Source organism: Nomascus leucogenys, chromosome 13 (assembly GCF_006542625.1).
Source record: "Nomascus leucogenys isolate Asia chromosome 13, Asia_NLE_v1, whole genome shotgun sequence".
Classification (NCBI taxonomy): Eukaryota; Metazoa; Chordata; class Mammalia; order Primates; family Hylobatidae; genus Nomascus; species Nomascus leucogenys.
In genome coordinates, this window is record NC_044393.1 from 107,055,417 (window position 1) to 107,077,491 (window position 22,075).

The window sequence follows — 22,075 nt, forward strand, 5'->3', positions numbered from 1 at the left end:
AATATTTTTTGTTTGTTGATTTATTGCTTAAAAAAATAAAGTAGAGTCAGGGTCTTGCCCTGTCGCCAAGCTTGTAGTGCAGTGGTGTGATCACAGCCCACCACTGCCTTGAACTGAGTAGCAGAGTCTACAGGCTCGCACCACTGCACCTGGGTAATTTATTATTATTTTTGGAGATAGAGTCTCACTCTGTTGCCCAGGCTGGAGTGAAGAGGCACGTTCTCAGCCCACTGCAGCCTCCGCCTCCCTGGTTCAAGTGATTCTCGTGCCTCAGCCTCCCGAGTAGCTGGGACTACAAGCACATGCCACCACACCTGGCTAATTTTTTGTATTTTTAGTAGAGACGGGGGTTTCACCATGTTGGCCAGGCTAGTCTCGAACTCTTGAGCTCAGACAATCCACCCACCTCGACCTCCCAGAGTACTAGGATTATAGGCGTCAGCCACAGTGCCCGTCCAGCACCTGGATAATTAAAAAAATTTGTTTGTAGAGATGGGGCTCTCACATGTTGCCCAGGCTAGTCTTGAACTGGTCTCTAGCAGTCCATTTATCTTGACCTCCCAAAGTGCTAGGATTATAAGTAGGAGCTACTGCACTTGGCCTAATTATTTTTATTTTATTTATTTTTTTATTGAGATAGACTCTCACTCCGTTCCCCAGGCTGGAGTGCAGTGGTGTGATCTTGGCTTCCTGCAGCCTCCACCTCCCAGGTTCAAGTGATCCTCGTGCCTCAGCCTCCTAAGTAGCTGGGGTTACAGGCACGTGTCACCACACCCTGCTGTTGGCCTAATTAATTTTAACAGTAGCTGTCCTACTATTTAATGCTCTTTTCAAAATTATTGTTTTTGATGTTTTTGGTATTTATTTGCAATAAAATCTTTTGTTCTCAGATCATCCTTTTTTGACTACCTGCTCATTTTTTCAATGTGGTGTTGAAAGGAATTGTACTGGAAAGACTTTTGAAAACTGATTGTAGACTCGACTCTCTCAAGTTGTTCCCTCTGTACATCTCTTCTCATCTCCTTTCTTTCCGCACCGCCCATCTGTGCAGTGTGGCCTTTATCCAGGACTGGGTCCCCAGGCCTCCTCTGGAGCAACCCCTTGCCCTTGCTGGCTGGATCTAGTCTCATGGTTTTAAATACTGTTTGTCTGTGTCCTTATTTCGAAGTTTTTACCTCCAGCTGGGCATCGTCCCTGAATTCCAGGCTTGTGTATCCCCTGTGCTTTGATGTCTAATGGGTAACACAAACGCAGTGTACCCCACATGGAGCTTCCGGTAGCCCCTCCACACCGGCTGTCCTTCAGGCTTGCCCATCTCAGTTGATAGCACCTGCATCCTTGCGTCCTGAGGTCAGAAGACCTGGGACGTATCCTGATGTCCTGCTTTCTCTTCCAGTCTCTCGGAGAGTCCTGGGGTTTCAGCCTTGAAAATCTACCTGTTCTGGGGCCCTCCCCTTGTAACCCAGACTCCTAGAAGAGTGCTCAGTGCTTGGTAAATGCCTTTTTTTTTTTTTTCTGAGAAGGAGTCTTGCTCTGTTGCCCAGGCTGGAGTGCAGTGTTGCAGTCTTTGCTCACTGCATCCTCTGTCTCCTGGGTTCAAGCAATTCTCTTCCTTAGCCTCCCGAGTAGCTGGGATTACAGGCACACGCCACCACGCCTGGCTAATTTTTGTATTTTTAGTAAAGACGGGGTTTCACCATGTTGGCCAGGCTGATCTTGAACTCCTGACCTCGTGATCCACCTGCCTCGGCCTCCCGAAGTGCTGGGATTACAGGTGTGAGCCACCGTGCCCAGCCTGGTAAATGCTTTTTGAATGAATGCACTTTGCCTCAGTGATGTTTGAAAGTTTAACTTTGCCCTGATCTTTTGAAGTGTCCACTCTCTGAATTTTACATCTGATGCCTTTTTTGTGTGCAGATTCAGAAGTGAAAGTCCAGCTTTCCTTGTTGGATGATGCTTTGGTGTTATCGGTACCTGCCTGGCTCTGTTTGCGCCCGGTCTCTCTTGCAGGTCATACTGGGCCTTGGTGCTTCAGCCTCCCCAGCCCAGGATGGATGCTGTAGTCTGGTGCCCTGGGGAGTCTGCCGCACCTGGCTTCCTTGTTTATTCAGGGGCCTCTGGCTTCCTTGGTCCCCTCAGCAGTGGGGGTGCCAGGAGGTATGGGGGCTGCTCTGGGTCCTCAGTGCATCCAGGAGGGCAGGCATTTCCCTGGAGCTCACATTTGGCTAAAGTGTTTGGCTGGTTGGGCTGGTTCTTCTGTTCAGACTAAGCTCTGCTTCTGCATGATGCGCAGAAACCCTGAAGGCTGTATGAGTTTGGTCTGGTGCCCTCTTGAATTTCCAGGGGTTACTCAGACATTTGCCTGGTTGCTTCAGCAGCAAACTGAATGAGGCAAGAAGTCTCTCTGTTCCTTAGTGTACGAGTCTGTCCTCATACTGCTGTACAGAAACACCCGAGGCTGGGGAATTTATAAAGAAAAGAGGTTTAATTGGCTCACAGTCGTGCAGGCTGTACAGGAACACGGCTGGGGAGGCCACAGGAGACTTACAGTCTTAGGGGAAGGTGAAGCGAAGCAGTGACGTCTTACAGGGCCAGGGCAGGAGGAAGGGAGAGAGTGGGGAGGTGCCATACACTTTGAAACAACCAGATCCTGTGAGAACTCACTCACTATCACAAGAACAGCACCCAGGGGGAAATTCACCCCCATGATCCAGTCACCTCCCACCAGGTCCCACCTTCAGCATTGGGGACTACATTTCAGTGTGAGATTTGGGTGGGGACACAGATCCAAACCATATCACTTAGATTGCCATGTTCATCTCCTTCATTTTAAATTTGATACTAGAACTCTTCATTCTTGAGTTGAAGGCATGTGTTTTAGTTGAAGAATATTTTAAAATACATATTAATAAATATAAAATGTGCAATACCATCCATAGCAAGATGTTAAAAGAGCTTTTTGATGTGCTAACATTTGGGAGTATTAAAAATATGTTTTACTTTTAGTAAGTAAAGTAAGAAGTGAAGAGAAGGATGAAGACTCTGAAGGAGGAGACGAAGACAGAGAGAGAAGATACCGAGAAAGAAAGGTACACGAAGCAAGGCCTGGGGAAAGGGTTGCAAAGGATGTTTTAAGCATTACTGTTGGAAGCATTTTTAGAAAATGTCCTAAGCCAGGATTTCAGGCCTGGAAAAGGCCTCTAGCACTGTGTGTAGCCGGTTTCTTTCCCTCATAGTCCAGTGTGCTTTTCTGATTCCAAAGGTAGTATGTGATGATTTTAGAAACTTTAGAAGATACAAATCAGTAATAAGAAAACAGAGACTGTCTAATCCTCACCCACAGGTAATATTGATAGCATTTAGGTGTGTCTTTTTCCAGGTCTATATATTTGTGCATGTATAACATTGTTTTCTGTAGATTTTTACTGTTTTATAAATTGTTTAAACGGAACACATTTTGAGCCTTTTCCTGAGTAATCCTGTCTCTCCCTGTGTTTCAGCGCGCGCGGCTTGGTGTTTCACGGTGCAGATGTGTTGGTGCTTTCCAGGCACCTGCGGTTCTGCACACTTAGGTTGTCTCTGTGTGTTTGTGTTTTTTTGTGTAAATTATAAAGACATCCAGATGGTATGCTTTTTGGTTCGTTCATAATTATTCCCTTATGATTAATTTCTGGAAATGAACCTGCTGGATCAAAGTAAATGTAAACTTAACCCATTAGCTTTACATAAAAGTTGTAATTATTTATATCATCAGAGCATAATTCCTCATGTCCTAAGCAGGAGCTGGGCATCATCTTCGTTTAAAAGTTTTACTCATTTGATTCAGAAGAAAGTGGCATTTCTGGGCATTTTTGAAAGCAGGTTTACTGTCTTTTGTTATTTACTACTTGTGTACTTTTGCTTATTTTTTTTCTCTCCTTTTTTTTATTTTTTAGAGACAGGGTCTTGCTCTGTCACCCAGGTTGGAGTGTTTTAGTCACAGAGATGGTTAAACTCTGGTCCCATTTTCAAGACTCTTCATCTGCATGGGACTAATTAGGAGAGTGATGTGAGAGATGTGGCAGCCTTGTGCTGTCATACTCGCCAGAGAGGGCATCTCTCAGAGAAGTCAGAGCTTGCCCAGGAGGGACCCCAGGGCTGGCAGAGCTTAGGCTGAGGGCCACCAGCATGAGGGATGAGGCTGTGGAGGCCAGGAAGGCTGACTGTGAGTGCTGGGTGCCATGTGGAGAGGGAGGAGGGCCGACTGTGAGTGCTGGGTGCCATGTGGAGAGGCGAGGAGGGCCGACTGTGAGTGCTGGGGCATGTGGGAGGGGGAGGGCGCTGTGAGTGCGGGCCGTGGAGAGGCGAGGAGGGCCGACTGTGAGTGCTGGGCGTCATGTGGAGAGGCGAGGAGGGCCGACTGGGTGGGGGGGGGGGGGGGGGGGGGGGGGGGGGGGGGGGGGGGGGGGGGGGGGGGGGGGGGGGGGGGGGGGGGGGGGGGGGGGGGGGGGGGGGGGGGGGGGGGCGGAGGTGGGCGCATGTGGAGAGGCGAGGAGGGCCGACTGTGAGTGCTGGGTGCCATGTGGAGAGGCGAGGAGGGCCGACTGTGAGTGCTGGGTGCCATGTGGAGAGGCGAGGAGGGCCGACTGTGAGTGCTGGGCGTCATGTGGGCATTGCTTTCTCTGTGGGAGCGAGATGGCTGGGCTGCAGAGTTACTGTGTGGCGTTGGGGTGACAGCAGTGTCTGACCGTGGACCATGACATGAATAGGGTTTTTCCTTACAGAGGGGTAACAGATTAAGTTTTCAGGAATATATCTGACAGTGGAATTGAGGACTGAAGGGGGCAGTGGTAGTTCTGTTAAGTTTTCCTCCTATTATTGTAACATTCTTAAAGACAGCACAGTCCTCCCTTGGTATCCATGGGAGAAGGGCTCCAGGAACCCCTCAGATACCAAAATCCACGAATACCTAAGTCCCCCATATAAAATGGTGTAGTGTCTACATATAACCTATGCACTTTCACCTGGATGTTTTAAATCATCTCTAGATTACTTAAAATCCCTAATGCAATACAAATGAGATGTAAATAGTTGTTATTGATTAGGGTGTGATGACAAGGAAAAAGTCTGTACATGTATTTAATATGGATACGATTTTCTTCGAATGTTTTTGATCTGTGGTTGGTTGGATCTGTTGTTGCAGAACCCACAGAGAGGGAGGGCCGGCTGCACTCCTGTTTGATGTGCTCCTTTGTTTCTCAGCTTGTTGTGTTTTACAGCTGCAGTACAGAGACAGCAAGGACAACCCTCTCAAGTACTGGCTTTATAAAGAAGAAGGTGAGAGGAGACACAGGAAGCCCAGAGAGCCAGATCGAGACAAGAAACACCGAGAAAAAAGCAGCACAAGGGAAAAAAGAGAGAAATATTCCAAAGAGAAAAGTAATTCATTCTCTGACAAAGAAGGGGAAGAAAGACATAAAGAAAAGCGACACAAAGAAGGCCTTCGTTTTGATGATGAGAGGCACCGAAGCAACGTGGATAGAAAAGAGAGATCGGCGAAAGACGAGCACAGGAAAAGGGAATCCAAGGTACCCCTTCTGATGCTTCGTTGCCTTAGCAGCCGCCCCGAGGCCAGCACTCTCAGAGGAGACTTACCAGGCCATGTCGCCAGACAAGGTTGAGATTTGTGGCCCAGTAGTAGTAATTTAGGAAAAACGTGACTCAAGTCTTGATTACATGGTTAGTGTAGACAGATTACTGATCTCCTAAGGAATGTGATGTCACATATGTTGATTATATTGTGAATGTGCTTTTAACAGATATTTGGAAATCTATCATAACGCTTTGAAATTTGGTCAGGTGCAGTGGCTCATGCCTGTCATCCGAGCACTTTGGGAGGCCGAGGTGGGCGGATCACCTGACGTCAGGAGTTCGAGACCAGCCTGACCAACACGGTGAAACCCTGTCTCTACTAAAAATACAAAAATTAGTGGGGCGTGGTGGCAGGTGCCTATAGTCCCAGCTACCCGGGAGGCTGAGGTAGGAGAATCGCTGGAATCTGGGGAGGAGAATTGCTGGAACCCAGGAGGCATAGGTTGCAGTGAGCTGAGATCGCACCACTGCACTCCAACCTGGGTGACGGAGTGAGACTCTGTCTCTCAAAAAAAAAAAAAAGTTTTGAAATTTAACATTGAAAAGGAAGCTGGTACGTTTTAAAGTGGAAATTAAGTGAATAATTAGCAAACGTTTCAACCAGAATTGGTATAAGTTTGCAAAAAAAGCAAAACAAGACAGAACAAAAATGTAAAAGCATTGATTGCAGAGGGTCTAATTTCCCTCCCAGGTGTGTGGTTTCATCCCTGTACTTAGGATTTTCCTAGAGGTGTTTTAGCACCTTTTGTTCTCATGAGTGTGCTTTTTGCTGCTCTGTTTTTACAGAATCTGAAGCTAATATGATTTTATTTACCTATTTCTTGGTGATGCTTCCTTTAAGATGGAAGCGAAATCTTTGCAAGGGTCAGGTGTATTTGAGGCTAAGGGAGAGTCACGCCTTCAGGGATGAGACTGGAGGCCTCAGCAGAAGCGCAGGACCTGGATCTCCCGATCTGAATTGACATAGCTGAGGAAATGGACATAGAGGTGGTGGCCACTGCAGTGTTTACTGTAAAACGCAAAAGCCAGTGGGTTAGAACTGGGAGCACTTAGGCCGAGAAGCAGTCGTGTTAGGAGCAGAAGCCGCCTGGCTCCCGGCCATCTCAGCCGCTCTTGGCGTTGTCCTGCATGGGGTCTGAGTCCTTTAACCTCCCACGCCTTTGCCCTGGGGCCTTTCCTCACTGAGACCCCACTGTCTTCCGCAGCCCACGCCCTCCGTTTGTATCAGGGCGTTGGCCGTGTTTCTTAGCAGGTTTGAGGCAGTGCCGGTTCTGCTACCCGCATCTACTTATTGAAAGCCGCACGGAAGGTTAGATGAGGCGGTCACTGAGAAGCAGCTCCTTGAGGACAGATACTCTTTTTTTTGTTTTTATTTATTTATTTTTTTGAGACGGAGTCTCGCTGTGTCGCCCAGGCTGGAGTGCAGTAGCACGATCTCGGCTCACTGCAAGCTCTGCCTCCCGGGTTCATGCCATTCTCCTGCCTCAGCCTCCTGAGTAGCTGGGACTACAGGCGCCCGCCACCACGCCTGGCTCATTTTTTGTATTTTTAGTAGAGACGGGGTTTCACCGTGTTAGCCAGGATGGTCTCGATCTCCTGACCTCGTGATCCACCCACCTCGGCCTCCCAAAGTGCTGGGATTACAGGCATGAGCCACCGCACCTGGCCATTTTTTTTGTTTTTAAATCTCTTTCCCTAGATCAAAACTTCATCATTTTCTCCCAACATTGTGTTACGAACATTTTCAAACATACAGCAAAGTCGACGTAATTTTCCAAAGAACACTCTTGTACCCATAACTTAGACTCCACCGCTTGCCTTTTATTGAACTTGGCTATTCTCCATTCCCTAGATCACGTTTAATTACTGGAAGTGACTTAGGTTACATGTGCTTAGTTCCACCCAGAAATGCCTTTCTGGACATAGATTTGGCTTTTATTAAAGGTGAATGTGAAAAATGGTCCATGAAGAACATTATCCTGTATCTTTGTAAAACCACTGCCTTCAAATTAGTCCCAGAAGAAAGATTATTCAGACGACTGACATTTTTTTTTTAAGACAAGTTGTTCCTATCTGAGTGGCTTGTGTGCTGGGCAGTGTTGTAGGTGCTGAGGATACAGCTGTGAACAAAACAAAAATTACTGTTCTTGTGGTGCTTATGTTGTGTTGGAGAAGCCATAGGATAAAGAACTACCAAAAAAAAAAAATTAAATCTCAGATAGGTGTGGTGGCTTACACCTGGAGTCCTAGCTACTCAGGAGGCTGAGGTGGGAGGATCTCTTGAGCCCAGGAGTTCAAGACCAGCCTGAGAAATATCGTGAGACCCCATCTCTACCAAAATAAAAAAAAAATTAGCCAGTCATGGTGGCACACGCCTGTAGTCCCAGCTACTTTGGAAGCTGAGGTGGGAGGATCACGTGAGCCGAGGAGGTCAAGGCTGCAGTGAGCTGTGATCATATCACCACAGTCCAACGTAGGTGGTACAGTAAGACCTTGTCTTAAAAGAAAAAAGAGACCGGGCATGGTGGCTCACACCTATAATCCTAGCACTTTGGGGGGCCAAGACAGGTGGATCACTTGAGGTCAGGAGTTTGAGACCAGCCTGGCCAACATAGTGAAACCCTGTCTCTACTAAAAAAAAAAAAAAAAAAAAATACAAAAATTAGCCAGGTGTGGTGGCACGTGCCTGTAATCCCAGCTACTTGGGAGGCTGAGGCAGGAGAATTGCTCGAACCTGGGAGGAAGAGGTTACAGTGAACTGAGATCGCGCCACTGCACTCCAGACTGGAGGACAGAGTGAGCCTTTGTCTCAAAAAAAAAAAGAAAAAAGAAAAAGGAAAAGAAATGAACAGATACATGATACAACGTCAGGAATGGTGATCGAGCACTGTATAATTAAAGTTTTCTTTTGTGTTGACTTTTAGAAATTCAAAACTTTTGAGTACTTTGATACTCAAAATTAGTATCAACTTTTAGATATTCTTCAACTGAGTACTCTGTGAACCGACTGCTTGATGTAATTATCCTGTGGTTACCATAAAGTGCAAGGGGCCCTGTTAATAATTACTCTAGGACAACAGATAGAAACTGGGACTGTTCCCGCGAATGGATGTTCTCTGTGATTCTCTCTCACTTTCTCTATATGATATTTTTTCTTCTTTTTTTTTTTTTTTTTTTTTTTTTTTTTTTTTTGAGATTGAGTCTCACTGTATTGCCCAGGCCAGAGTGCAGTGGTGTGATCTTGGCTCACTGCAGCCTCTGCCTCCCGGGTTCAAGTGATTCTCCTAACTCAGCCTCCCGAGTAGCTGGGTTTACAGGCGTGCATCTGGCTCATTTTTGTTGTTGTTGTTGTATTTTTAGTAGAGTTTTGCCATGTTGGCCAGGCTGGCCTCGAGCTCCTGACCTCAGGTGATCCGCCTGCCTTGGCCTACCAAAGTGCTGGGATTACAGGTGTGAGTCATGGTGCCTGGCCTCTATATGATTTTTGATCCATGATTTTAATTAGAATTATGTAACTTTTATTGTAAGCTTCCTCCAGTTATCAATTAGAGATAGAAAGGGTATGAATAAGTACAATAAATATACAAAATGTTCTTCTAAGCTTCCTGACCAGTGACTTCTTTAATAGAAGAATCCAGTGGCCTCGTCTCGTTGTTATCCTATCTGCCACACCTTTATCCTTTTAAAAAACAATTTTTTTTTTTTTTGAGATGGAGTCTTGCTCTGTCGCCCAGGCTGGAGTGCAGTGGCGCAATCTCTGCTCACTGCAAGCTCCGCCTCCCGGGTTCACGCCATTCTCCTGCCTCAGCCTCCTGAGTAGCTGGGACTACAGGGGCCCGCCACCTCGCCCGGCTGATTTTTTGTATTTTTTAGTAGAGATGGGGTTTCACTGTGTTAGCCAGGATGGTCTCGATCTCCTGACCTCATGATCCACCCGCCTCAGCCTCCCAAAGTGCTGGGATTACAGGTGTGAGCCACTGTGCCCAGCAAAAAAAAATTTTTTTAGAGATGGGTCCTTGCTGTGTTGCCTAGGCTGGTCTTGAACTCCTGTCCTCAAGTGATCCTCCTACCTCAGCCTGCCAAACGGATGGGATTAGAAGGTGAGCCACCATGCCTGCCATACTTTTATCCTTTTGAAGATTGGATCATCTCCTTTCTGCTCCTGGAAGTAGTGGCTTCAAATGATCACTTGTAAATACCTGTTTCCAGCCCAGGACTCTCCTGTCCAGAGTGTTAGTCCTGAGGGACTGTGTGATCATGAGGCCACAGGAGTTTGGCGACAACGTGCTGAGCTTTCTCTCAGCTCTGCCATTTGCAGGCCATCTGGGTGAGCAGCGTTACCTGCCTCCCTGTGTGGTAGGTGCTGAGATAATCACAGGATGCTTCTCCTGGCCCCATGTGCAGTCTGACTGGCCGCCGCCACCACAGCCAGGGCCCCCCAAGTGCTGTGTACTGCTTGCCCACCACCCAGGTCTAATTCTTATCATTAACTTGATGACTTTTTTTCTTTTCCCTCTTTATATCTAGTCAGTAAATCATAATTTTTCCCAGCGCTAGTGATTTTATTTTTTTCCCATTCCAATTCATTTTATGGACCACAACACATTGTTCTGTTAAACATTATGCTTTTTTCTAAGTAATTTTGTAAAGATTTTTTCTTTTTTGAGATGGAGTCTCGCTCTGTTGCCCAGGCTGGAGTGCAGTGGCGTGATCTCAGCTCACTGCAACTGCTGCCTCCTGGGTTCAAGTAATTTTCCTGCCTCAGCTTCCTGAGTAGCTGGGACTACAGGTGTGTACCACCACGCCCAGCTAATTTTGTATTTTTAGTAGAGACAGGGTTTCTCCATGTTGGTCAGGCTGGTCTGTAACTCCCGACCTCAGGTGATCTGCCCGCCTCGGCCTCCCAAAGTGCTGGGATCACAGGCGTGAGCCACCGCACCCAGCATAATCACCCTTTTATATACACTTTTATCCATTTTCTTTACATTTAATTATCTAATTTACTAAAAATAGCTGGTAAAAATAGTTACTTTAAAAGATACTTGTGGTGTAGATGCTGTTGTTAAATTTTGGATCTGCGCTAGTTTTATGGGGTTTACTAATTATGCTTACTTCATTCCAGTATGCTAATAAATGGTTATGGGATTATTTTTTTGTTTGATAGAACGGTGAACACAGAAATCGAGGTGCAAGCTCAAAAAGAGATGGGACCAGCAGCCAGTAAGGATTGTGTGCCCTGTGGTTGACCTTCGCGTGTGCCGCTCTCATGGAGTGCTTCAGGGAATTTTCTTACTGGCTCCGGTGATGGCCAGTCTATGGCAATCCGTTATAGATATACTTCATTTTCTCTAGATTTTACCCCTTAGCCCCTCCAAGTGGGTTGGTATGTTTTTGGAATACTAGAGGAGCTTGGAAACGTAATACAAAATTATTAGCTTTCTTTGGCCTTTTAAATTAATTGTATTTTAATTGTTTCATTTTAATGTTATTGTTTATATTTGTTGCCTCAGGATCTATTTTTGTCCTTTTTAACATTTGCTCATGCAAAATTAGAAAATTGGTACTCACTTTGGGGAGAATAATTCACTTGGGAGTCTCTTAATGTGCAAAAGGGAGTCCTCCCTGCCTGAAGCTAAAGCAAATCCGCAGGTGGGCAGTTTTGCCCCTTTACCCGCCTGAGCAAACCATTCTGGTTCACAGCCACTAAAAACAGGACGTGCCGGCAAGTCCCCCTCTGCCCACTGTTTATCGCTTGTGAACACACAGGAGATAACATTCCGCCCTCAGGCCTTGGCAGAGACCCCCAGAGCTGGGGGTGGGGGTCAGCCTTGGTTGGAATTTCCTGTCTACCTCTTAGTTGCAGTGTTGGGTGGCTTTTTGCTAAAGCAATGATGATAATTCCTGTGTCGTGTGGGTTTTGCAAAGATTATAGATAAGTGGAGTTTATGTATAAACTCTTTTTTTTTTTTTTTTGAGACAGAGTCTCACTTTGTCGCCGAGCCTGAGTGTGGTGGCACGAACTCGGCTCACTGCAACCTACGCCTCTGAGGTTCAAGCTGTTCTTCTGCCTCAGCCTCCCGAGTAGCTGGAACTACAGGCACACACCACCACACCCAGCTAATTTTTGTATTTTTGGTAGAGATGGAGTTTCACCATGTTGGCCAGGCTGGCCTCGAACTCCTGGCCTCAAGTCATCTGCCCGCCTTGGCCTCCCAAAGTGCTGCGATTACAGGCGTGAGCCACTGCGCCTGGCCTAAACTCTCATATATAAGCCCTAGACTTCAATTTGTTCTTTCTGACAATCATATTTTGTAATAGTTTTTCAAAGATTGGAAAACCCAGGTTAAATGTCTTACTCAAATTTTTACAAGTTTGGGCAAAGCTAACACTTAAACCTAGGGTGTTGATTCCTGGATTTTATACTGCATGTCCACTAGAAGGCACAATAAGACTTTTTTGCTCAATTCTGTATTTTTGTTAAACCACGTGGTATATTGATATGAATGAAAGTTTAAAAATTGAGAATCAGTTTGATATTTTGCTAATCTTTATTTTAGGTCCTAACTAACATGAAATGTGATTAAAAAATAAAACATTTCAAGATAAATCTTTCTTTTAGAAAGATTTTATATTTTTATTTTATATTATATAATTTATATATATTTATATTTTATATCCATCTTTTATATTTAATATAAAATAGTATTTCAGATAGACCAATAAAATTATAGAAAATTTCTAGAACTCTTTTTTTTTTTTTTTTTTTTGAGACGGAGTTTTGCTCTGTTGCCCGGCTGAAGTGCAGTGGCGTGATCTCGGCTCACTGCAACCTCCACCTCCCTGGTGCAGGTAATTCCCCTGCCTCAGCCTCCTGAGTAGCTGGGATTACAGGCAAATGCCACCACGCCTGGCTAATTTTTTTGTATTTTTAGTAGAGACGGGGTTTCTCCATGTTGGCCAGACTGGTCTCGAACCCATGACCTCAGGCAGTCTGCCCACCTCGGCCTCCCAAAGTGCTGGGATTACAGGTGTGAGCCACTGCGCCCGGCTGAGAACTCGTAAAGGATGTAGATTTGCACTCACACACAAGTTTGTTAAAACACATAATTTCTTCTCTGGAAGATGTTTTCTGTCTTGAATTATTGCTAAAATAGTAAGAATGCTAGGAAGACTTTAACATTTATTGCTCTAATAAAACATGCTTTGCTAACCTGAAACGGTTTTTTTAAAAATATATTTTTTGAGAAAGGATCTTTCTCTGTCGCCCAGGCTGGAGTGCAGTGGCACAATCATGGCTCACTGCAGCTTCAAACTCCTGGGCTCAAGCAAACCTCCTGCCTCAGCCTCCCAAGTAGCTGAGACTACAGGCATGTGCCACCATGCCAGGCTAATTTTTTACTTTTGTAGAGATGGGGTCTACTCTGTTGCCCAGGCTGGTCCCGAACTCCTGGCCTCAAGTGATCCTCCTGCCTCAATCTCCCAAATAGCTGGGATTACAGGTGCAAGTCATCGCTCCTGGTTGTAGTAGTTCTTAATCATATGAAAATATTGTTAAGAGCTTTCACCGATATAGAAAATGTTTTATTTTTTAAAAGCTCTCATTTAAAAGTAAATTTTGATTTTGATTATGTTTGCTTTCCAGGCATGCTGAGAATTTAGTAAGGAATCACGGAAAAGATAAAGATTCAAGATGGAAGGTAAGGCAGTCTCCACTGAGGATACATTGATTTTATGGTACATTCAGATTAGCCATAATCTTAGTTTGGGCTTTCCCTTGAAAGCAGAGGCTGAGACAGGGCTCATTTGCAGATGGTTTATTTGAGTGGTGATCCCAGAAGGCACACTGGAGACTCACTTTAGGTTAGAAGACGCAAATAGATTGAAAGTAAAAAGGTGGACAAAGAGAATCTATCAGACAGCAGCTATGAGAGGGCTGGATTGGCTATACTAGTATCAGATAAAACAGATTTTGAGACAGAAAGTGTTACTAGAGAAAGAGAATTCAGAATGACCAAGTAATTCATTCAGCAAGGAGATACAACAGTTGTAAATGAATGTTTACCTAACAAGAGGGCCCCAAAACACAAGCAGCAAAAACTGACAGAACTGAAGGGAGAAAGAGACAATTCACAATAATAGTAACTTTAGCACCCCACTTTCAGTAACAGATAGGACAATATTTTATGGTAACAAATTAGGTAATTTAGATGAAAGAAGAAATTCCTAGAGACTGTCAGTTACTAAAACTGCTGGAAGCAATAGCCTGAGTAGACCTATAGTGAGTCAAGGCGTTGCGTTTGTGTTGAGAATCTCCCCACAAAGTAGCTCAGGCTCTGATGGCTTCTCTGGCAAATTCTACCAAGCACATGTTATTAATAGACACTTGTTACTAACACACAATCGTTATCCCTCTCCTCACATAATTGTTTCCGTGTGTTAAGCTACCTTGTGACATGTATTTATGCACAGGGAGAATTGTACCCTGTGCTCAGCTCATCCCGTAGTACGTCAGTGTTTCTCCACAGTCTTCATTATCTCCACCGTCTCCATTAGTATCATGAGACTAGGCTTCATAATGATTACTTAGTAACTCTAAAATAGCACACTGTGGAGTTAGGGTTATTATCAAACCATTTTCCTCTTGTTTTTTTTTTTGGAGACAGTGTCTTACTCTGTTACCCAGGCTGGAGTGCAGTGGCGCGATCTCGGCTCACTGCAACCTCTGCCTCCTCGGTTCAAGTAATTCTACTGCCTCAGCCTCCTGAGTAGCTGAGACTACAGGCACGTGCCACCACGCCCAGCTAGTTTTTGTATTTATAGTAGAGATGGGGTTTCACCATATTGGCCAGGCTGATCTCGAACTCCTGACCTCATGATCTGCCCACCTTGGCCTCCCAAAGTGCTGGGATTACAGGCGTGAGCCACCATGCCCGGCCTTTTTGTTTTGTTATTACAGATAATGTGGCAAGCATATTTTGGATTCTATGAATTATTTCTGGAGAATATTTTTTTCTTTTTTGATTGTTATCTGAAACCCATGACCTTGAGATAATCATATTTAACAATTTTGTGCCATATATATATATATATGTTGAGATGGAGTCTCACTCTGTCGCCCAGGCTAGAGTGCAGTGGTGCGATCTCAGCTCACCTCAACCTCTGCCTCCCGGGTTCAAGCAATTCGTGCCTCAGCCTCCTGAGTAGCTGGGATCACAGGCATGTGCCACCACACCCAGCTAATTTTTGTATTTTTAGTAGAGACAGGGTTTCACCATGTTGGCCAGGCTGATCTTGAACTCCTGATCTCAGGTGATCCACCTGCTTCGGCCTCCCAAAGTGCTGGGATTACAGCCGTGAGCCACCGCGCTCGGCCTTCGTGCCGTATTTTTATGAATGGCTTTATTCTATATCTGTACACAAACATAATTTTTCATAAATTAGGTCATACAGCACCTGTTGTTTTGACATGGATGTTTTATTTTTTTAATTTTGGTGGTGGTGTTTGGATTGCTTATTATCTGGCTATAGCCACACATTTACCACAGAAAAAAAGACCTACAAATATTTCTTCTCATATAATCTTTTATAATCATATATTGGTATGTATATTTAGGAAGCCAGTTTTAAACATATACACACACACACACCCCTCCTGTTTTTCTTTTTTTTTTTTTTTTTGAGATGGAGTCTCGCTTTGTCGCCCAGGCTGGAGTGCAGCGGCGCGATCTCGGCTTGTTGCAAGCTCCGCCTCCCAGGTTCCGGCCATTCTCCTGCCACAGCCTCCCGAGTAGCTGGGACTACAGGCGCCCATCACCTCGCCCGGCTAATTTTTTGTATTTTTAGTAGAGACGGGGTTTCACCGTGTTAGCCAGGGTGGTCTCGATCTCCTGACCTCATGATCCGCCCGCCTCAGCCTCCCACAGTGCTGGGATTACAGGCCTGAGCCACCGCGTCTGGCCGCCCCTCCTGTTTTTCCTAGTTCATTGTGGGAATCCCTCCAGTTTGGATGATACAGATCTACCGCATTTTTTTTGTGGATACATTTGTTGAAGTGGAATTGTAGAGTTATTTCTTTTCCTATTTTCTTCACGTTTCCCAATTTTTTCTCTAAGCTCCAGGTTGGCTAGAATTATAATGTGAGCCACATTTATAATTTTAAATTTTATTTTTTATTTTTGTTAAAAAAAATAGGCCAGATGTTCAAGACCAGCCTGGGCAACATAGGATGTCCTCATCTATATAAAAACAACAACAACAGAAAAATTTTAAAAAAGGCCAGGCACGGTGGCTCAGGCCTGTAACCCCAGCACTTTGGGAGGCCAAGGCAAGGGGATCGATCACCTGAGGTCAGGAGTTTGAGATCAGCCTGACCAACATGGTGAAACTCCGTTTCTACTCAAAATACAAAAATTAGCCAGGCGTGGTGGTGGACTCCTGTAATCCCAAGCTACTTGGGAGGCAGAGGCAGGAAATCGACTGAACCTGGAGGTGGAGGTTGCAGTGAGCCGAGATCGTGTCACTGCACTCCAGCCTGGACCACGGAGTGAGACTCCATCTCAAAAAAAAAAAAAAAAAAAGTAGAGGTGGGGTCTTGCTGTGTTGCCCAGGCTGGTCTTGAACTTCTGGGCTCAAGTGATCCTCCTGCCTCAGCCTCCTAAAGTACTGGGATTACAGGTGCGAGCCACCACACCTGGCCTATAATTTTAAGTTTTCTTATAGTCACATTAAAAACATACAAAAGAAACATGAAATTAATTTCATAACATCTTATATAATCCAGTAAATCTAAACTAGTATCTGTGCAACCTGTAATCAATATAAAAATTATCAGTAAGATAACCAGTGGGATATTTTACATTCTTTTTTTCTCTTTTCCAGAGGAGTAAAATATATGATGTGTTTTTTTCTAGAAAAATTTCAGTTGATTGTGAATGTATCTAACAGCTTGTTTTGGCTCTGATTAGATCCTTCATTTTATAGCAGCAACACTGAATTTATCTTGGTTCAATTCTTCAGCATTTATGGAGTGCCTACGATGTGCCAGAACAGTTTTCTGGACACATGGGAAGTTCTTTTTCTATTTTCTTCATGAATAATACTTCATATTGTCACCAGTTTTAGACACTGCCTAGAATTGGGTAGTGACTTCTTTTTTTTTTCTTGAGACTGAGTTTTGCTCTTGTCGCATAGGCTGGAGTGCAACCTCTGCCTCCTGGGTTCAAGAGATTCTCCTGCCTCAGCCTCCCAAGTAGCTGGGATTACAGGTGCCCGCCACCATGCCTGGCTAATTTTTTTATTTTTAGTAGAAATGGGATTTCACCATGTTGGCTAGGCTGGTCTTGAACACCTGACCTCAGGTGATCCACCCACCTCGGCCTCCCAGAGTGCTGGGACTACAGGCGTGAGCCACTGTGCCCAGCCTGGGTAGTGACTTCTAAGTGCATAGATCTTCCTAGTGTCATTGACAAAGGTGACATTTGCAAGGCTTTTTCTTCCTCAGACGCAGGGATCTGGGCTTCACGTGTGTCCTTTTATCCACTCCTCACTGCTACTGTGAAGCAGGTGCCATAATTCTGATTTTTCAGAAGGGAAAGCCGAGGCACAGAGGGTTGGAGATACTTGCTTTAAGTCACGCAGTTTGTCAGCCACCAGGCTGGGACCCGCATCCCAGAGCGTTAGCTTCGCACTCTGTGCACCTGTCTGCTGAGGGCTGGCAGGCTCCCTGGTGGTGGGGTGGGGGGAGCTGCGTGGCGTGTGTGTCCCCTGGAGTCCCACCTGTGTCCTGTTTGCTGAGGGCTGGCAGACTCCACAGGGGAGCTGCGTGGCATGTGTGTCCCCTGGAGTCCCACCTGTGTCCTGTCTACTGAGGGCTGGTGGGCTCTGCAGGGGAGCTGCGTGGCGTGTGTGTCCCCTGGAGTCCCACCTGTGTCCTGTCTACTGAGGGCTGGCGGGCTCTGCAGGGGAGCTGCGTGGCGTGTGTGTCCCCTGGAGTCCCATGTCCTGGCTGATGGGGCTGTTCTCTCTCCATTAGCATGGCCACGAGGAAGGCTCTTTTGTGTGGTGGAAGCTGGACCAGAGGCCAGGAGGCGAGGAAACTGTGGTAAGGAGAGTACGTCTTCTTATAGTTTTGCAATCCTGTCCCAGCACAGGCTTCCACTCAACGTTTGCTTGCTTTCGTGTCAGCATTTTACTAGTGTAATTATTGTTCCTTTCAGACAGCAGAACATGAGCATGAAGGGATAGATGAGATGTTCATATGAAATTCATACTTGCCCTTGTTTGAAGTCCTTGGTCATGTTGAAAGCCGTCTGGGTTGTGGGGGTCAAGGAATGTAACTGGGTTGTGTGTACACCGTCAGGTACTTGAGCCTCTTTCTTCCTGGAAGAGGAGAGGATTTTGCAAAGAGATTGGAGGGAAGGGGTTTAGGGTGAATGAACAGACAGCCTTCCCATTGTTGCTCTGTGTGCAAGTTGAAGAAAGTGAGGAGATTTGAAGACACCTAATAGAGAAATCACAAAAGACGTGATCCAGGCCATGGTTGCTGAGAATTATACGAGGTTATAAATAATTTTCAGAATATATATGCAAAACCGGAGAGATCAAGGAAATGCAGGTATCATATGAGGGAAGAATTGCGGACGGGGCCTGTGAAGAACGTAGCGCAGAGCTCCATAGAGAGCACATCCTCGTGTGAGGGAAGAATTGCGGATGGGGCCTGTGAGGGACGTAACGCAGAGCTCGATGGAGAGCACGTCCTCATGTGAGGGAAGAATTGCGGACGGGGCCTCTGAAGGACGTAACGCAGAGCTGGATGCAGAGCACGTCCTCGTGTGAGGGAAGAATTGCGGACGGGGCCTCTGAAGGACGTAGCGCAGAGCTGGATGGAGAGCACATGGGGCTCTCCTCGGGGCAGGTGAACTCCTGGTGATGGGGGTTTCTTGTTCCTTCTCAGGGGTGTGTCCCCCAGTGTGGTTCTAGCCCTGCACAGAAGTGATGATGTCTGCTCCGTACCCCACTGTCCCCTCACCTGGCCGAGTGCCTGGCCCACACTAGGTGTGTTTGCAGAGTGAATGAACTGTCGTTTCAAAATCCTGGCCAGACATAGTACATAACTAAGAGCCACTGGGTCTGCTGAGTTGTGCAAGAATAAGAAATGTGATGCTATTAGTTTTCATTTGAAATTCCTGTTTTTGTTCTTCTTGTCAGTCAGCAGGTGTTGTATTTACTGATACAATAAATGTAGTATATGTTATTTAATATAATGTACAATGACTTTATATGATAATGTGCAATGACTTTATATGATAATGTGCCAAGAGGACCTTATTTACTTTTTATAAGACTTTATTATTTTTTATTTTATATTTATTTTTAGACAGGGGCTCGTTCTGTTGCCCAGGCTGGAGTGCAGTGGCATGATCATAGTTCAGTGCAGCCTCAAACTCTTGGGGTCAAGCGATTCTCCTGCCTCAGCCTTTCGAGTAGTTGGGACCATAGTCATGAGACACTACTCCTGGCTAAGACTTTATTTTTATTTTTATTTTTTTTTTTGAGACGGAGTCTTGCTCTGTCGCCCGCCCAGGCTGGAGTGCAGTGGCGCCATCTCCGCTCACTGCAAGCTCCGCCTCCCGGGTTCACGCCATTCTCCTGCCTCAGCCTCTCCGAGTAGCTGGGACTACAGGCGCCCGCCACCACGCCCGGCTAATTTTTTGTATTTTTAGTAGAGACGGGGTTTCACCGTGGTCTCGATCTCCTGACCTCGTGATCCGCCCGCCTCGGCCTCCCAAAGTGCTGGGATTACAAGCGTGAGCCACTGCGCCCGGCCGACTTTATTTTTTTTTTAGAGCAGTTTTAAGTTTCCATCAAAATTGAGAGGGAGGGGCCAGGTGTGGTGGCTCACCCCTGTAATCCCAGCACTTTGGGAGGCCGAGATGGGCAGATCACCTCAGGAGTTTGAGACCAGCCTGGCCAACATGGCGAAACCCTATCTCTACTAAAAATACCAAAATTTGCTGGGTGTGGTGGCGCGTGCCTGTAATCCCAGCTACTCAGGAGGCTGAGGCAGGAGAATTTCTTGAACCCAGGAGATGGAGGTTGTAGTGAGCTGAGATCGAGCCATTGTACTGTGGCCTGGGCAACAAGAGCAAAAGTTCGTATCAAAAAAAAAAAAAATTGAGAGGAAGATACAAAGATTTCCCATATACCCCCACAGATGAATAGCCTCCCCCATTATCAACGTACCCTACCAGAGTGGTGCATTTGTTACAGTTGATGAGCCTACATTGATGTGTCTTTATCATTTGAAGTCCGAGATTTATGTTAGGGCTCACTCTTGGTCTTAAACATTCTGTGGGTTTGGACAAATGGGTCATGACGTGGATCCACCACAGGGCATCATGCAGTGGTTTCACTGCCCTAAAACCCCTGTGCTCTGGCTGTTCATCCCTCCCTTCCCCTTATTCGTGGTAATCACTGATCTTGTCTGTGTCTGTATAGCTTTGCCCTTTCCAGAGTGTCTTATACAGCAGCTCCTCAGCTTATGACAGGGTTACATCCCAGTAAACCCATAGTAAGTTGAAAGTATCGTGATTTGAAAATGCATTTAATATGCCTAAACTACTGAAGCTTAGCCCAGCCTACCTTAAATGTGCTCCAAACGCTTATGTTATCCTACAGTTGGCAAAATAATTTGACAGAAAACCTATTTTGTAATAAGGTGTTTAATATCTCATATAGTTTATTGACTGCAGCACACTGTAGAGTATTGGTCGTTCAGCCTCTTGGTCACGTGGCTGCCTGGGAGGTGTGGCTGCTGCCATTGCCAGCATCATAACAGTGTTGTACCACATATTATACTGCATGTCACACTGCATATCATACCATATATCATAGTGCATATCCTACTGCATATCGTACTGCGTATCGTAATGCATGTCACACCGCATATCCTACTACATATCAGACTGTATCACAGTGCATATCCTATCACATATTGTACCACATATCATAACGCATGTCACACCTCATATCATACTACATATACCATATATCATAGTGCATATCCTACCGCATATCGTACTGCATATCATAATGCATGTCACACCACATATCATACCGCATATCATATCATATATCACAGTGCATATCCTACCGCATATCGTACTGCATATCATAATGCATGTCACACCACATATCATACCGCATATCATATCGTATATCATAGTGCATATCCTACCGCATATCGTACCACATATCGTAATGCATGTCACACTGCATATCCTACTGCATATCATACCGTATATCATAGTGCATGTCCTACCACATGTTGTACCACATAACACATGTCACACCTCATATCATACTACATATACCATATATCATAGTGCATATCCTACTGCATATCGTACTGCATATCATAATGCATGTCACACCACATATCATACCGCATATTATATCATATATCATAGTGCATATCCTACCACATGTACCACATAATGCATGTCACACCTCATATCATACTACATATCATACCATATATCATAGTGCATATCCTACCGCATATTGTACCACATATCGTAATGCATGTCGCACCGCATATCCTACTGCATACCATATATCGTAGTGCATATCCTACTGCATATCCTACCCATATCGTACTGCATATCGTAACACATGTCACACCGCATATACTACGTATCATACCATATATTATAGTGCATATCCTACTGCATATTGTACTGCATGTCACACCATATATCATGGTGCATATCCTACCGCATGTCCTACAGCATATCATACTGCATGTTGCTAGTCCAGGAAAAAAACAAAATCCAAAGCAGTTTCCACTCAGTGAGTTTTGCTTTCGCACCATTGTAAAGTAAAAAAAAAAAAAAAAAGTTGAATCATTGTAAGTTGCAGATGGTCTGTAGTTAGAATCATACTGTTTGTAGCCTTTCCCAGATTGGCTTCTTTCATTTAGCGATATGCATTTTAAGGTTCCCCTGTGTCTCCTCAAGGCTTAATAACTCATTTCTTCTAGTGCTGAATAATATCCATTGTAGGGATGCACTGCAGTCTATCCACTCACTAACTGAAGGACATCTTGGTTGCTTCCAAGTTTTGGCAAGTATGAATAAATCTGCTATAAACATCCGTGTGCAGGTTTTTGTGTGAACATGTTTCCAGCTCTACTGGGTAACTACCAAGGAGTGTGATTGCAGGATCATATGATAAGAATATGTTTAGTTTTGTTAATAAATTGCCAAGCCGTCTTCCACAGTGGCCGTAGGATTTTGCTTTCCCCAGCAATGAATGTGAGTTCCTGTGGCTCCACATCCTCACCTGCATTTGGTGGTGTTGGTGTTCTGGATATAAAAGGATCACCATCCTTTTAATTGGCATTTTCCTGGTGACATACGATGTGGAGCATCTTTTCGTATGTTTG

The 22,075-nt window shown here is 45.2% G+C and overlaps 1 protein-coding gene across 6 annotated transcripts in view; it reads left to right on the forward strand.

Annotated features, from left to right (window-relative positions):
- Positions 1-22,075, forward strand: part of WDR60 (WD repeat domain 60) — a 100,859-nt gene that overhangs the window by 17,988 nt on the left and 60,796 nt on the right. For 4 of the 6 annotated variants that reach the window (XM_030826357.1, XM_030826354.1, XM_030826356.1 and 1 more), the window contains 5 exons: positions 3,007-3,089; positions 5,259-5,567; positions 10,796-10,851; positions 13,274-13,328; positions 17,663-17,731. In XM_030826357.1, the coding sequence (XP_030682217.1) occupies positions 3,007-3,089; positions 5,259-5,567; positions 10,796-10,851; positions 13,274-13,328; positions 17,663-17,731 (572 nt within the window). Of the gene's footprint in view, positions 1-3,006; positions 3,090-5,258; positions 5,568-10,795; positions 10,852-13,107; positions 13,131-13,273; positions 13,329-17,662; positions 17,732-22,075 lie in introns of those variants that run through there. The other 2 variants (XM_030826358.1, XM_030826359.1) reach the window with 2 other exon arrangements.